The sequence below is a fragment of the Heterodontus francisci genome, chromosome 9 (assembly GCF_036365525.1).
Source record: "Heterodontus francisci isolate sHetFra1 chromosome 9, sHetFra1.hap1, whole genome shotgun sequence".
Classification (NCBI taxonomy): Eukaryota; Metazoa; Chordata; class Chondrichthyes; order Heterodontiformes; family Heterodontidae; genus Heterodontus; species Heterodontus francisci.
The window spans coordinates 116,182,750-116,199,079 of NC_090379.1; the positions used below are offsets into that span (position 1 = coordinate 116,182,750).

Genomic DNA, 16,330 nt, shown 5'->3' on the forward strand with positions numbered 1-16,330 from the left:
TCAGATCATCTGAATTCCTACTGAACTGAAGAGGTTTGTTTCGAATAATTTCATGTGGGTGATTTTGCATGCTTTAACATAAATAAAATTAATAGTCAAATGATGAAGGGCTTGGATAGAATAAATAAGGAGAAATTGTTTCCAGTGGCAGGAGGGTCAGTAACCAGAGGACTCAGATTGGAAATAATTGGCAAAAGAACTGAGCAAAAGAGGTGAAGAGACAATTTTTAAAGTAGTGAGTTGTTATGCTCTGCCTGAAAGGGCACTGGAAGCAGCTTCAATAGTAACTTTTAAGATGGTACTGGATATATACTTGAAGGGCAAAAATGTGCAGGACAATGCATTGAGCATAGTGTAAATGCATGGGGAAAGAGCAGGGCAGTGGGATAGGGCTTTCAAAGAGCTGGCACAGACACAATGGGCTGAATGATCTCCTTCTGTACTGTATGTTTAAGGTTAACAGAAGCAATGTTGTCTCAAATATATTTTGTAGCAATTGATTATATTCCTTAATTGGCATTTTTAAAAAAAGTTACAATACTAACATTACAGAGACATAGTTTGGTCAGATTCAACCCGAAACGTGAACTGGAGAACCACTTTCTCTCGGACGGCAGGTTCTGGTAATGGAAGATGGCTGGGAATGGAGGAGGCATGGGCTAGAGGATTCCCGAACGATACACTGGGTGGGGGGGGGGGCGCGAGGTGGGGGTGTTCTGCACTCTGGGATCAACCTGCCTTTCTCCACCCCATTCCCAGGTCTCAGCAACCCTCTCCATCCGCCTTGTCAGATTTTCCAGGCTTCCCTCCCATCGTGCTGTCCGGTGCAACTATTTACACCATCTCTGGAACTGCCTTTTGTTTCTATACTTGTCCCATTTTCACCCTTTTGGCCTTGTATTTCATCCCTCTCATCATTTAACTGCTTCTGCTCTCCACCCGATCACAGACTCCTAAACCTCTAACTTCATCCAGTTCCAATGGACGGTCATCGACCTGAAATGTTATTTCTGCCACAACAGTTGCTGTCTACTTCCAGCATTTTCTGTTTTTATTTTACTAAAATGAATGTGTTTTACATTTAAAATTATTAATCTAAAATCCAAGGAGCATCTAAAAAGTTTGCAGAACACTCATTTACATATGACTTTCACAGAAGCAAATTATGAAGCATTGAAATTACTGTGAACTTGTCTTTCCCAGGGGAAGCAGCCAGTCATTGGTGATCTAACCTCCCTGTGACAGAGTGCCCTGATCCTATTACACTCAGAGTCGGACTGCCCTCTTGTTACCTCAGCCATGGCGATTCTAAGTGTGACATTCACCAAGAGCAAAAGGAACAAACTGGCCCAAGTGTTGTGGATCTTAAACTGGGTGTCAGTCGTGACAGGACTGATTTTGATCGGCTTGGGAGCTTTTCTGAAGATGGAGATCAGGAAACACAGCGAGGTGATGGCCAGCCAAGAGACGGAGTCTGTCCCGAACATGCTGATAACTGTGGGAGCCATTGCCTGCGGCATCAACATCCTTGGGGGCAAGATCTGCCAGGATTGCTCGGATACCAACAAGTTCTCCCGATGGAGGCTGGTCATGCTTCCTTATATCATCTGCACCTTTTTCTTCACCTTCTGTATCCTGGTGGGGGCCTTGATGTGCTACACCATGAGGAACACACTGGAGGAATCTCTTTATCTGGGCCTCAAGCAAGCCATGAGTTTTTACAAGGACACCGATACCCCAGGCAGGTGCTTCCTGAAGAAGATCATGGATGAGCTGCATTTCGAGCTCCACTGCTGTGGGAACAATGGATTCAGGGACTGGTTTGAGATCCAGTGGATCAGCACACGCTACTTGGACTTGAACTCAAGAGAGGTTCAGGAGTAAGTAGAAAGGCACATGGGGGACAAACATTTGGAGATTCAAACTATACATCTAAGTTCAGAAAAAAACCTGAGATTCTCATTCTCCATCGTCTCTCGACCTCTCTCGCTTTCCCAGTATTTATTTTTCTGCATTTTATTATTCGTATTGAGCCTCTGAGTTTCCTTTCCTTCCTCCTGCACATTCTTTGTTGCAGCTTAGTTGGGTTAAAATCAAGGCTCCTATTTCCTACACTGACGCATTCCCAAGATGGTGGAACAGCTGGGCTAATGACATCTTCCCTTTGTCTTCATTCTACAGGTGGCAGGATAGGCTAACAAAGCAGTTAAAAAAGCATGTGGAATCTTGACCGTTATATGTGGCGGCATAAAAGTAAAAACCAGGAAGTTATTGCTAAACATTTATAAAACTCTGGATGGTGTCCAATTCCTGGCATTGCACTTCAGGAAGGATGTGAAGGCTTTGGACAGGGCACTGAAGAGATTTAATGGAATGGTTCCAGGAATGAGGGATGACAGTTACATGGACAGAATGGAGAAGTTGGGGTTGTTCCCCTTACAGAAGAGAAGGCTATGAGGAGATTTGATAGAAGTGTTTAAAATCATGAAGGGTTTAGATAGGGTAAATAAATTTCCAAGTGGCTGAGGGGACAACAACTAGAAGGCACAGATTAAAGGTGAATGACTAAAGAACCAGTCGCGACATGAGGAAAAACTTTGTTGCGCAATGTTGTTGTGATCTGGAATGCACTGTCTGATAGGGTGGTGGAAGCAGATTTAACAGTAGCCTTCAAAAGGGAATTGGAGAAAGAGCAGGAGAGTGGAACTGGGATCGCTCTTGAAAAGAGCCAGTGCGGACTCAATGGGCCGAATAGCCACTTTCTATTCTGTCCTGTTCTATGATTCTATGGATTCTAAACTCAAGCCTGGCCTCTTATACCCATTATTTATTGACAACTCCTCCCTCAAAGCACCATTCCCATCTGCTGCCCTCTTCTCTTCCTCCCATAGCAGCACTCCTGCCCAATTCCTAACTGGTATAATTAATTCTGGTCACTTTTAGAAATTCCTGAGCTCCCGAAGATTTCCACCTTTTTTATTTTTTCATGGGATGTGGGCGTCGCTGGCATGTCAAGCATTTGTTGCCTATTCCTAATTGTCCTTGACAACTGAGTGGCTTGTTAGATCATTTCAGAGGGCAGTTAAGAGTGAACCACATTGCTGTGGGCTTGGAGTCACATGTCGGCCAGACCAGGTAAGGACAGCAGATTTCCTTCCCTAAAGGACATTAGTGAACCAGATGGGTTACCGAATGTTGCATCTGGAATTAGTTTCAGCAGCAACAGGACTCAGAGAGGAGCAGTATGGGGGAAAGAGTAGGTGGGCGGGTCCAAAGAGGAGGACCTGGCCTGCTGAAATATAGTCTCTCTGACTGAGCCTCCCAAACACTGACTGTACACGTGAAATATGGATAGTTGTTATGCTGACTTAACAGAACCACTGGTAAATCAATGAAGTGAGAAAATGATACTGTTATATATGGATTTGTATTTTCATGAATATTCACTGGAGCAGAGAAAGTTGAGGGAAAATCTAACAGAAGCGTTCAGCATTTTGAAAGGCTTTGAGTGAGCAAATAATAGATGATTTCCATTAATTGATGAATCATTAACAGAATCGAAAGGCATAAATTTAAGGTTAATACGAGAAGCTATGTCAGAGTTATTTAGGGGATAGAAGGAGGCCATTCAGTACATCAAGTAAATGCCAGCTCTCCACGGAGTTATCCAGTCAGTCCCACTCTCTCGCTCAATCCCCACAGCCTGGCAAGTTTATTTCCTTCAAGTGCCCATCAAATTTCCTTTTGAAATCATTGATTGTCTCTTCCACCACCTCATGGGCAGCAAGTTCCAGGTCATTACCAGTCGCTGCGTTAAAAAAAGTTCTTTCTCACATTCCCCTGCATTTCTTGCCCAAAATCTTCAATATGTGTCCCCTCATCCTTGCACCATTAGTTAATGGGAACAGTTTTACCAAGTCTAACTTATCTAAGCCTGTCATAATCTTGTACACCTCTATTAAATCTCCTCCCAATCTCCTTTGCTCCAGGGAGAACAACCCCAGCTTTTACAACCGAGCATTATATCTAAAATCCCTTATCCCTGGAACCATTCTGGTAAATCTCCTCTGCACCCTCTCAAGGACCCTCACATCCTTCCTAAAGTGTGGTGACCAGAACTGGACGAACCAGAGCTTTATAAAGGTTCAGCATAACTTCCCTGCTTTTGTACTCTTTGCCTCTATTTATGAAACTCAAGATCCCATAAGCCTTGCTAACCACTCTTTCAATATGTCCTGCCACCTTCAAAGGTCGATGCACATGAACCCTCAGGTTCCTCTGTTCCTGCACACTCTTTAGGACTGTGCTATTAAGTATATATTGCCTCATCCCATCCCTTCTGCCAAAATGCATCACTTCACACTTGTCTGTATTAAATTCCATCTGCCACTTGTCTGCCCATTCAGCTAGACTGTTGCAGGCAGTTCATATCATCTTCACTGTTTGCTACGCCTCCAAGTTTGGTATCATCAGCAAATGTTGAGATTCTGCTCTGTATTCCAAGATCCAAGTCATTTATATATAGGAAAAAAAGGCAGTGGCCCCAGCACTGACCCTTGGGAACACCATTGTCTACCATCCGCCAGTCTGATAAGTAACCATTTACAACAACTCACTGTTTTCTGTCCTTAAGCTATTTTTCTATCCAATTGGACACTGACCCTCCATGAGTCTCAATTTTGTTAACCAGTCTTTTATATGGTATTTCATCAAATGCTCACTTAAAATCCATATACACAACATCCATTGCATTCCCTTCATTAACTTTCTCTGTTACTTCATCAAAAAATTCAATTAGAATAGTTAAGCATGATCTGCCTTTTGCAAATCTGTGCTGGTTCTCCTTAATAAATTCAAACCTCTCCAAGTACCTGTTGATTTTTTCCCTGATTATTGTTTCTAAAATCTTACCCAACATTGATGTTAAACTAACTGGCCTGAAGTTGCTAGGACTGTCCTTACACCCGTTCCTGAACAAGGGTGTCAAATTTGCCACTCTCCAATCCTCTGGCACCTCTCCTGTATCTAGGGAATATTGGAAGATTATGGTGAACCCTTCCGCTATCTTCACTCCCACTTCCTTTAGCAACCTGGGATGGAAGCCATCCGGACCAGGTGACTAATCTACCTTATGTATAGCCAGCCTTTCCAGTATCTCATCCCACTTAATTTTTACCCTGTCCATTGCATCTACTTTCTCCACCTCCACTGATATTTTGTCAGATTCCTCTTCCTTAGTAAACACCGATACAAAGTACTCATCAAGTATTCTTGCCTTGCCCTCTTTGTCCCGAATAGGCTCACTCCACCTCTTGCTACCTGCTTGATATTTACATGCTGGCAGAAAACCTTTGGGTTCCCTTTTATGTTAACTGCCATCCTATTCTCATATTCTCTATTTGTCAGTTTTACTTTCCTCTTCACCTCCCATCTCAACTTATTGTATTTGGCCTGGTTCTCACTTGAATAATTCACCAGACATGCATCATACACCCTTTTTTTTGTTTCATGGCAATCTTTATCTCCCTTGCGTAGGTCATAGGGGAACTCAAGAAGAAAATTTCTAATGCAGCCCAGTCATTAATATATGAAATATATTATCACAAGTAACTATTGAAACAAAGTCCACGACATCATTTATGAGGCAATAAGATGAACACTTGATATTGACAAAATATTGAAGCATATAGAACAATAACACTAATTTGGCCGGGAAAGAGTGACTAGAAAATAGCAGCAATGAGATCAGAGGGCAAAGGGATATAGACAGCAGCAAAATCAGAAAGATGCCGAAAATTGCAGGGAACAGAGAACAGATTAAGGAAAATAGCGCAAGTGAGGAAGGAGGTATTAAATTGTATGTATGACAATGTCAGGAGTGTAATTAATAAGGTTGGTGAGCTGTGGACACAGGTTGCTGTAGGGGTGTATGACAGAAATTGGCTCAAACAAGACCAGGAATTGGATTTAATATTGCTGGTTACGAAGTATTCAGGAATGATGGAGAAAGAAAAAGAGGGGTGTGACAGTATTGATTAAGGATGATGTTACAGTTCTAAATAGAAAGGATCCTAGATGGTTCTAGGATTGAACCTATTTGGCTTGGGTTGAGGAACAGAGGGGGAGTTGTTACATAGCTGGGAGGTTTTTTTATACAAAGCTCCAAACAGTGAGAAGGAGAGATGAGCAAATTTGTTGATAATATATCTCCAGCCCAACAAGCAAGGAAGCAGCGTTGGATCTGGTTCTGGGAAATGAAGAATGGAAAGTGGAGTGTGTTACAGTAAGAAATCATCTAGCTAACAGTGACCACAACATAATTCAGGTTAAAGTAATTATGGAAAGACACCTGAAAGTATCAAAGGCAAAAATGCTAAACTAGGGAAGAACTAATTTCAGTGATTTAAGAGGGTCCCAAGGGTATATTGGAAAAGGCAATTGCAGGGTAAAGCAGTCATGGAGCAATGAAGTAAGTTACAGACAGATGGGAAGTGGTGTGGGTGATTTCCACTTTTTCCCTCTCAACTGATCACAAATAGTGTTCTAAAAATAGTGTTTTAGTCCCTGAGTGTTTAAGGGTCAAATAGACAAAAGGCAGGTTTTCTCGTAGGTTAAAAAAGATAAATATTTATTTTTACACAATAACTGAAAAATATTGACGACTTCACCCACTCACGCATTCACACACACGCGCACGCGCACACACACAAGAGAAGATAGAGAATAGACTGCTAGTATGCAATTAGAGTCCAATTGTTATAAAAGAGTTTACTGTTTTAAAAAAACCTTTAGAAGCTTTTCGGGAGGAAATCTTTCAATGATGCAGGGATGAATGTTCTTTGTCTTGAAAAAGATGAAACGTTAACATGGGAGGCAAAGAGAGGTTATGAGAAAAGATTAGCAGGCAACATTGAAGTGAAGCCTAAAACATCTTATAAACATAGAAAGTGTAAGTGGTTAGCTAGGGAAAAAGTTGGCCCTATTAAGGACCCAAAGGGCCATGTAGAGGCAGAGGATATGGCTGAAGTATTAAACAAGTACTTTGCATCTGTCTTCACAAAGGAAGTAGATGGTGTGAAGGCTACACCAAAAGAGGAGAGGGAAATTATAGACAGGATAGTAACATAAAGAGATGTTCTAAAAAGGTTAGCAATACTGAAAATTGGTAAGCCACCTGGGTTGTTGAAAGAAGCAAAGGTGGAAACAGCAGGAGCATTGGTCACAATCTTTCACTCCTCATTGGATACAGGAGTAGTAGCAGAGGACTGGAGGGTTGCTAATGTTATACCACTAATCAAGAAATGGGGAGAGGGATAAACCAGGAAACTAAAGGCCAACATTGGTGGTGGGGAAGCTAATGCAAACCATTATCTGGGACAAAATAAACTTTTATTTGGAAAGCATGAAGAGACAGTGTGGATTTGTTAAAGGCAAGTCATGTTGAATTAATTTGATTGAATTCTTTGATGACGTAAGAGAGAAAGTTGACCAAGGTAGTGCAGTAGATATTGTGGTATCTATGGACTTTCAGAAGGCATTTAGCAAAGTGCCACACAAGAGGCTTATTAAGAAGATGCAAGACAATAGAATTAAGGGGACAGTGGCTGTCTGGATACAAAATTGACTCTGACAGGAAGCAAAGGGTGGTGCTGGATGCATGTTTTTCAGACTGGGAATGGTTTGCAATGCTGTTCCCCATGGGTCTGTTTTAGGTCCATTACTCTTTTCAGTTTTAATATGCAACATAGACAGGGGTGTAGGAAGTAGCATTGTAAAGTTTTGCAGATGATACAAAACTTGTCAAAGTAGCAGATAGTGATGATGATATTTGTAGACTTTAGGATGACATAGACAGGATGATGAAATGGGCAGAAACATGGCAGATGGATTCAATGCAGGGAAGTGTGATGTAATGCTCTTCGGAAAGACTAATATGGAAGCTATAAATGGAATGATCTTGAAAAGTGTAGATGAGCAACAAGAGCTTGGTGTCCATATACATAAATCCTTAAAAGGTTGTTGTACTCCAGAAAGCCAGGTGGTGAAGGATAGAACTGGAGCCAATCTTTGCACACTTTTATAAACATTTATTTACAGTGATACACATTAAAAACATGCACCTCCTCACCCACCAACCATAGTTTCAGTCTTTTCCTTTTTATGGAGGCACATGTGAATCCCCAGTTAATACCCAACACCTGCATCTAATCATATAGAAGTAATATACAATTAACAAGGCAATACAGCAAGTTGATAAGGTGGTTTGAAAAAAGCAATTAGGTTACTTGGGTTTATAAATAGAGGAATAGAGGATAAAAGCAAATAAATCAAGCTAGAACTTTATAAATCATTGGTTAGGCATCTGCTGGAATATTGTGGATAATTCTGGGCACCACACTGCATAAAGATGTAAAGACATTAGAAAGGGTACAGAGGAGGTTTACCAGGATGTTAATAGTGATGAGGGACTTCAGTTATGAGGAGAGGTTGGAAAAGTTAGGACTGTTCTCCTTGGAACAGAGAAGGCTAAGAGGTGACATAACAAAGGTTTCAAAGTGCTGAGAGTTTTGTTAGAGCAGAGAGAGAAAAACTATTCCATCTGACAACTGGGTCAATAACCAGAGGACATAGATTGGAAATCTCTGGGAAAAGATCTAGAGGGGAGATGAAGGGAACATTTTTCAAAGCTGTCAGGAGCTGGAACACTCTACCTGAAAATGTGGTGGAAGCCGATTCCAAAAATAATTCTAAAAGGGAATTGGACAGATACTTGAGGATGTGGAACCTACAGGGATACAGACAAAAAGTAGGGATGTGGGACTAAACACAACTGCTCTTTCAAGGGTCCAGCACAGGAACGATGGGATGAATGGCCTCTTATTGTGCTATAGGATCCAAAGACCTGGTCCTTGGGTGAACTGAGTCTCCTTCAGTGGTGTATTGATCTATAGGAGATAGATTTACATGCCAGCTGTTTTCTGTTTGCAGCCGTTTGAAGAGTAACGTGGATGGAAAGTACCTATTGGATGGCATTCCTTTCAGCTGCTGCAACTTCAATTCTCCCCGCCCTTGTATCCAGCGTCAACTCACCAACAACTCAGCTCATTACAACTATGACTACCTGACAGAAGAGCTCAACCACTGGACAACAGGCTGCAGACAGGCACTGTTGGATTATTACACCCAGATCATGCAGTCCATAGGACTCTCTGTACTCATCATCTGGTTTTTTGAGGTAAATTTCTGGAGCAAACTATACAACAACCCCCTTTACACCCACACTATTTGCTGACTGCATCAGCTAGGAACTGACGAAATTCTATGATTATCTCATATGTCAAAGTAAATAAGTTTCAGGCATTAGCCGTAGCTAGTGGGTCACACTCTCACTTCCCAGTCAGAAGATTGTGGGTTCATGTCGTACTACAGATATTGAGCACAAAATCCAGGCTGGTAGTCCAGTGCAGTACTGAGGGAGTGCTGCACTGTCAGAGGTGCTGTCTTTCAGACGAGGTGTTAAACCAAGGCCCCGTCTGCCTTCTCAGTAGGAGATCCCATGGCGCTACTAGGAGGGGGGCAGGGGCCTTCTCCCCAGTGTTCTGGCCAAATTTTATACCTCAATCAACATGACTGAAAGAGAGTACCTGGTCATTATCAAGTTGCTGTTGGTGGGATTTTGCTGCAAGCACAACGGCAGCCACATTTCCTTCATTACAATTCACTACACTTCAAAAGTTCTTCATTAATTGAGAACATAGGAACAGGAGGAGGCATTCAGCCCTTCAGGTATGTTCTGACATTCAATGAGATCATGGCTGATCTGTGACTTAACTCCTTTGCCCCATATTCCTTGATGACTTAAAATAACAAAAATGTATTAATTTCAGATTTAAAATTAATAATTGATCCAGCATCAATTGCCATTTGTGAAAGAGAGTTCCAAACTTCTACCACCCTTCGTGTGTAGAGGTGTTTCCTAATTTCACTTTTGAAAAATCTGGCTCTAATTTCTAGACTATGTCCCCTAGTCCTGGACTCCCCAACCAGCAGAAATATTTCTCTCTATCTACTCTACCTGTTCCCCTGAATATCTTGAAAACTTCAAACAAATAACCCCTTTACCTTCTAAATTCCAGGGAATACAACCCTAGTTTGTGTAATCTCTCCTCGCAATTTAACCCTCAGAGTCCAAGTATCATTCTGGTAAATCTAAACTGTGCTCCTTCCAAGGCCAATATATCTGTGCTCAAGTGTGGTGCCCAGAACTGCTCACAGTACTCCAGGTGTGGTGTAACCAGGACTTTGTATAGCTGAAGCATGACTTCTACCCCCTTGTATTCTAGCCCTCTAGATCAGCCTTTTTAATTATTTTCTGTACCTGTTCATGATATTTTAATAATCTATGTACCTGGACCCCCAAATCTCTTTGGACCTCCACCGTTTCTAGCTTTTCACCATTTACAAAGTGCCCTGCTCTATCCTTCATAGGTCCAAAGTGAATGACTTCACATTTGTCCACAATGAAATCCAGTTTTGTCCATTCGCTTAATCTACCAATATCTCTTTGTAATTTATGCTTCCATCTAGACTTCTTACAATGCCGCCTATTGGCAAATTTGAATGTGTCTTTCTATCCAATCATCTAAGTCATTAATAAATATGGCGAATAGTTGAAGCCCCAACACAGATCCTTGTGGGACACCATGAGTCACATCCTGCCAATAAGAGTACCTGCCCATTATCCCTACTCTCTGTCTCCTGCCACTCAGCCAATTTCCTAACCAGGTCAATAATTTGCCTTCAATTCCATGAGCTTCAACTTTAGTTAATAGTCTGTTATGTTTAGACTTTTTAGATTTTAGAGATACAGCACTGAAACAGGCCTTTCGGCCCACCGAGTCTGTGCCGACCATCAACCACCCATTTATACGAATCCTACACTAATTCCATATTCCTACCACGTCCCCACCTGTCCCTATATTTCCCTACCACCTACCTATACTAGGGGCAATTGCTAATGGCCAATTTACCTATCAACCTGCAAATCTTTGGCATGTGGGAGGAAACCGGAGCACCCGGCGAAAACCCACGTAGACACAGGGAGAACTTGCAAACTCCACACAGGCAGTACCCAGAATTGAACCCGGGTCGCTGGAGCTGTGAGGCTGCGGTGCTAACCACTGTGCCACCCAGATGAAGAATTTTTTTACATGATGAGTTGTTGTGATCTTGAATGCACTGCCTGATAGAGTGGTTGAAGCAGATTCGATAGTAACTTTCAAAAGGGAAATGAATAAATACTTGAAAAGGAACAAAAAAATGTTAGTTTATGGGGAAAGAGCAAAGGAGTGGGACTGATTTGATTGGCTGTTTCAAAGAGCTGCCATAGCCATGATGGGCTGAATGACCTCCTTCAGTTCTGAGTCATAGAGTCATTTATGGCACAGAAGGAGGCCATTCAGCCCGTCGAACCCATGCCTGCTCTCCACAGGGCTGTGCTGTTAGTTCCACTCCCCAGCTTGATCTCCAAAGCCCTACAAGTCCTTGTTATTGCTCAAATTCTGGCCCATCTTTCCTGCAACTCCCCATCTGAATTTCTCCCATTATGTAATGTATCCTTTGAGGCACAGGGCAAGGCTAGAATACTGCATGAGTACTTTGCATTGATGTTTATTAAGGATGAGGAACCTGACAAAATATTGGTAGATGCAGAGACAGTATAGACAATGGATAGGCTAAAACTGGAGAGAGAGGAGGTACTGGAAAGGCTGTCACAACCTAAGGTAGATAGGTCACCTCGTCCAGATGGCTTGCACCCAGGTTGCTAAAGGAAGTTGGGGTAGAAATAGCAGAAGCACTTCCCATAATCTTCCAATCTTCCTTAGATATGGGGAGGTGCCAAAGGATTGGAGAGTGGCAAATGTGACACCCTTATTCAAGAAAGGACAGTCCAAGCAACTACAGGCCAGTTAGTTCACCATCAGTGGTGGCTAAGGTTTTAGAAAAAAATTAGGGAAAAAAAATCAACAGGCACTTGGAGAGGTTTGAGATAGTTAAGGAGAACCAGCACAAATTTGTAAAAGGCTGCTTGACTAGTCTAATTTAATTTTTTGATGAAGTAACATAGAAGGTTGATGAAGGGAATGTGGTGGATGTTGTTTTATGGATTTTAAGAAAGCATTTGATAAAGTACTACATAAAAGACTGGTTAACAAAATTGAGGCTATGGAATAGGAGAGTCACTGTCCAATTGGATAAAAAAATTTGCTTAAGGACAGAGTCGTGGTAAATGGTTGGTTTCAGACTGGAGGATGGATCTTGGAATACAGAATAGAATCTCAAAGTTTGCTGGATACCAAACTTGGAGGAATGGCAAACAGTGAGGATGATACAAACCATCTGTAACAGGATGTAGATAAGCTAGCAGAATGGACAGACAGGTGCCAGATGGAATTTAATACAGACAAGTGTGAGGTGATGCATTTTGGCAGAAGGGTTAAAGTGAGGCAATGTAGACTTAATGCCGCAGTTTTAAAGTGTGTGCAGGACCAGAGGGATTCATGTGCATTGATCTTTGAAGGTGGCAGGACATATTGAGAGTGGTTAACAAAGCAGATGGGGTCATGGGCTTCATAAATAGAGGCATAGAGTACAAAAGCAGGGAAGCTATGCTGAACCTCTGGTTAGGCTCCAACTAGAGTATTGTGCCCAGTTCTGGTCACCACACTTTAGCAAGGATGTGATTGTCCTTGAGAGGGTGCAGAGGAGATTTACCAGAATGGTTCCAGGGATGGGAGATTTTAGTTACAAGGTTAGGTTGGAGACACTGGGGTTGTTCTCCTTGGAACAAAGGAGATTGAGGGGCGATTTGATAGAGGTGTACAAGATTATATCAGGTTTCGATAAGTTAGACAAGGAAAAACTATTCCCATTAACTGATGGTACAAGGACCTTATGAGGGACCTTATCAAATGTCTTCTGGAAGTCCATATAAGTAACATCCATAGACATTCCCATCTGCTCCTCGAGACACCTCTTCAAAAAATTCAGTCAGGCTCGTCAGATAGGATCTACCCGAGAAACGCTTTGGGACATCTTCAGGTCATGAAAGATGCTATATAAATATGTCTTTCCATCTTGCTTTTCTGAAAAAACACTTTTCTGTTTGGCTGTAGGTTTCAGTTCTCACCGGAGTCAGATACCTCCAGACTGCGATGGAAAATGTCCTCATTCAAGGCAATCCTGAGTGTGAGTCAGAAGGCTGGCTACTGCAGAACAACTTTGTGGAAAAAGCCAAAACAAATTTCAACATCATCAAAAGCCTGCAGAAGGTTGATCAGATATCCACCATCTCAGGAACGTATGATCCCAATATGGATATTAAAACAGCTGAGTATGGACCAGACAATGTTCCACCCAAAGCCCTCCCCACTGCCAGCTAAGACCAACAGACTATTGACTTCCTCCTTCCTTGTTTTAGAATTACATGAAAGTCTGCCCGGATGTGTTCCAGAATGGGAACACTACACAGTTGCAAAGGGGTAAATGTTCCAACAAAGCAGTGGTCAAATGTTACATTACACGATGGGGCGGCACAGTGGTTAGCACTGCAGTCTCACAGCTCCAGCGACCCGGGTTCAATTCTGGGTACTGCCTGTGTGGAGTTTGCAAGTTCTCCCTGTGTCTGCGTGGGTTTTCTCTGGGTGCTCCGGATTCCTCCCACAAGCCAAGAGACTTGCAGGTTGGTAGGTAAATTGGCCATTATAAATTGCCCCTAGTATAGGTAGGTGGTAGGGAAATATAGGGACAGGTGGGGATGTGGTAGGAATATGGGATTAGTGTAGGATTAGTATAAATGGGTGGTTGATGGTTGGCACAGACTCGGTGGGCCAACTGTTTCAGTGCTGTATCTCTAAAACAAAAAACAAAACATTACTTAAGGATAACCACACATCTGTATGACACATTTCAGTAGGTGTTGAATCCATCCCAGATATTTTGGGAGCTTTCGTTATTTGCAATAGATATCTATAGCACTCTTTGGTTGGGAAATAGTTGAACCAGCTCTCTATTTTCCTCCAAGATTTCCAGCACAAAATGATTAAAATCTCTGGTCATTACTGTCCCCTACAAGAGATTCCATTATTTTCCATGGGAATTTATTGGCAATTTGTTTTTTTGTTTCTCCAGTAACTGGATTAACCAGGTAATGGCCAAACAAATGTCGTTCAACCTTTTTAATTACATCCTTAAAGAGTTGAATTCCTATAGCACCTTTCACAACTTCAGGGCATCCCAAAACCCTTTACAGCCAATTAAATATATTTGAAGTGTAGTCACTGTTGTAATGTAGGGAAAAGCAGCAGCCAATTTGTGCACAGCAAGCTCCCACAAACAGCAACGTGATAATGTCCAGATAATCTGTTTTTAGTGATATTGGTTGAGGGATAAATATTGGCTTGAACACTGGAGAGAACCCCGCTGTTTTTCTTCAAAATAGTGCCATGGGATCGTTTACACCCATCTGGGAGGGCAGACAGAATCTCAGTTTAACGTCTCATCCTCTGACAATGCAGCACTCCCTTACGCACTGTAGTTGCTGCCTAGATTTTGTGCTGAAGCTTTTAGAATGAGACATGCACCCACAACTTCTGACTCAGGTGAGAGCAAGCTCCCACAAACAGCAATGAGATAATGACCAGATAATCTGTTTTTAGTGATATTGGTTGAGGGATATGGGATTAGTCTTGGCTGTGATGCTCTGGTCAGTTAATCAGTAGTTTACCAACATGCACTATATAGGTTCACAGTGAAGAGTGGGCCCTTAGGTGAGTTATTGAAGAATACTTAGTGTCTGTGAACCCCTTCAAGAGTCTGAAGGTTTTAATAACTTGGTTTAACCTCTCAGTTCAAAGACAGCACCTCCAACAGTGCAGCACTCCCTCAGTGTTGTACAGAATGTCATTCTGGATTATGTGCTCAAGTCTCTGGAGTGGGACTTGAACCCATTAGCTTCTGTCTCAGGCAAGAGCTAAGGCTAACAGAGTGCGGGGGTAGGGGGGAAATAGGAGAAATAAATGTGCTTTTTCTCCCTGATTGTGTTTTATTGAAAATTTAAGACACTTGTGTGTACATTTATAACTGAATATCTGCATTTTGCATAAAACAGCTTATTCACTTTGTAAAGTATTAATTTTTCGCTTTATCATAATCAAATGACCTTTGTAAAGAAAAAGGGGCAAGAATTCATGACGGAGAGGAAGCCTACTCCTTGGAGCTATCATTTAGGTGACTTGGCTTTGCTGGAACTCCAAAGAAGCTATCAGTAAAACCCATCGCTTTTCCAATTGTTTAGTAATGACATATTCTCATTGCACTGGATACTCCAGATTTTTGTTCTATATATAAATCTCAACCTCACCTTTGCAGTTGTAACTCTGTCATGGAAGTGAACAACTTGCTTGTGAGCACAAACGAGACTCCTTCGACCTCTAGATGTGGAGGGCTTTTGTCAAAGCACATTGCTCAATAGTTTCCAGGGAGAGTCAGTGTCAAAACTGGCCTAGTTTACATGTGCATCCTAGAAGGTGAGTATGCAATGAGTGAAACACGAACATGATAATCAATGGCACTTTGCAAAACCTTTACTGTTAGATTGAAAAAATTATAAAGAATGGCAGTCAAATTTGGCATGCCAACTCTGATTGGATGTATTCCTCTCACCTCCAATCACCCACCTGGTCGATCAACCTTGTTCTTCATCTCCAAAATTTTATGACCTTATCATTACTCTCCTGGGTTTCTTGCAGCAGTGTCCAGAAGATTAATCTATAATTCCTGGAGACTCCAGGAGAATCCTAGGGGGTTGGCAATCGTAGTCAAGTACCAGCTGAGAAGGGGGCTGGAGAGGTGCGGTAGTTTCTGACAATAAAGCTTCTTTGATATTGGGTTCGCTGAACTATTGGTGTTGCTGGGTCCTGACATGCTCATCTCATGCAACCAGTGGTCACCCCAGGATAAACTTGCTACATTTGGTAAAGCCAAGTGCTGCCTAGACATTTATTCCCCACAAAGTAACAAGTGAATCGGCACATTTGCACTGGAATTGTCACAGTGCAGCACTCCCTCAGCACTGCACTGGAATGTCAGCCTGGATTTTGTGCCCAAGTCTCTGGAGTGGAGTGAACCCACGACCTTTTGTCTCAGAGTGGTACTAGAGTCACAACTGACATTAGCGGGCTATGTGGCTGCCTACCTTGAGTCTGGGACGTTAAACTTGTCTATAAAGCTTACTGTTTTAAAATATATCCCATGCTTAAAAGAATATTCT

The 16,330-nt window shown here is 42.1% G+C and overlaps 1 protein-coding gene across 1 annotated transcript; it reads left to right on the plus strand.

The window, feature by feature from the left end:
- The first annotated feature begins 1,299 nt into the window (after positions 1–1,299).
- LOC137373523 (photoreceptor outer segment membrane glycoprotein 2-like) lies at positions 1,300–13,442 on the plus strand. Its single transcript, XM_068038397.1, has 3 exons — positions 1,300–1,880; positions 8,989–9,235; positions 13,176–13,442. The coding sequence occupies exons 1-3, from the start codon at positions 1,300–1,302 to the stop codon at positions 13,440–13,442; spliced, it is 1,095 nt and encodes a 364-aa protein (XP_067894498.1).
- The last annotated feature ends 2,888 nt before the right edge of the window (positions 13,443–16,330 follow it).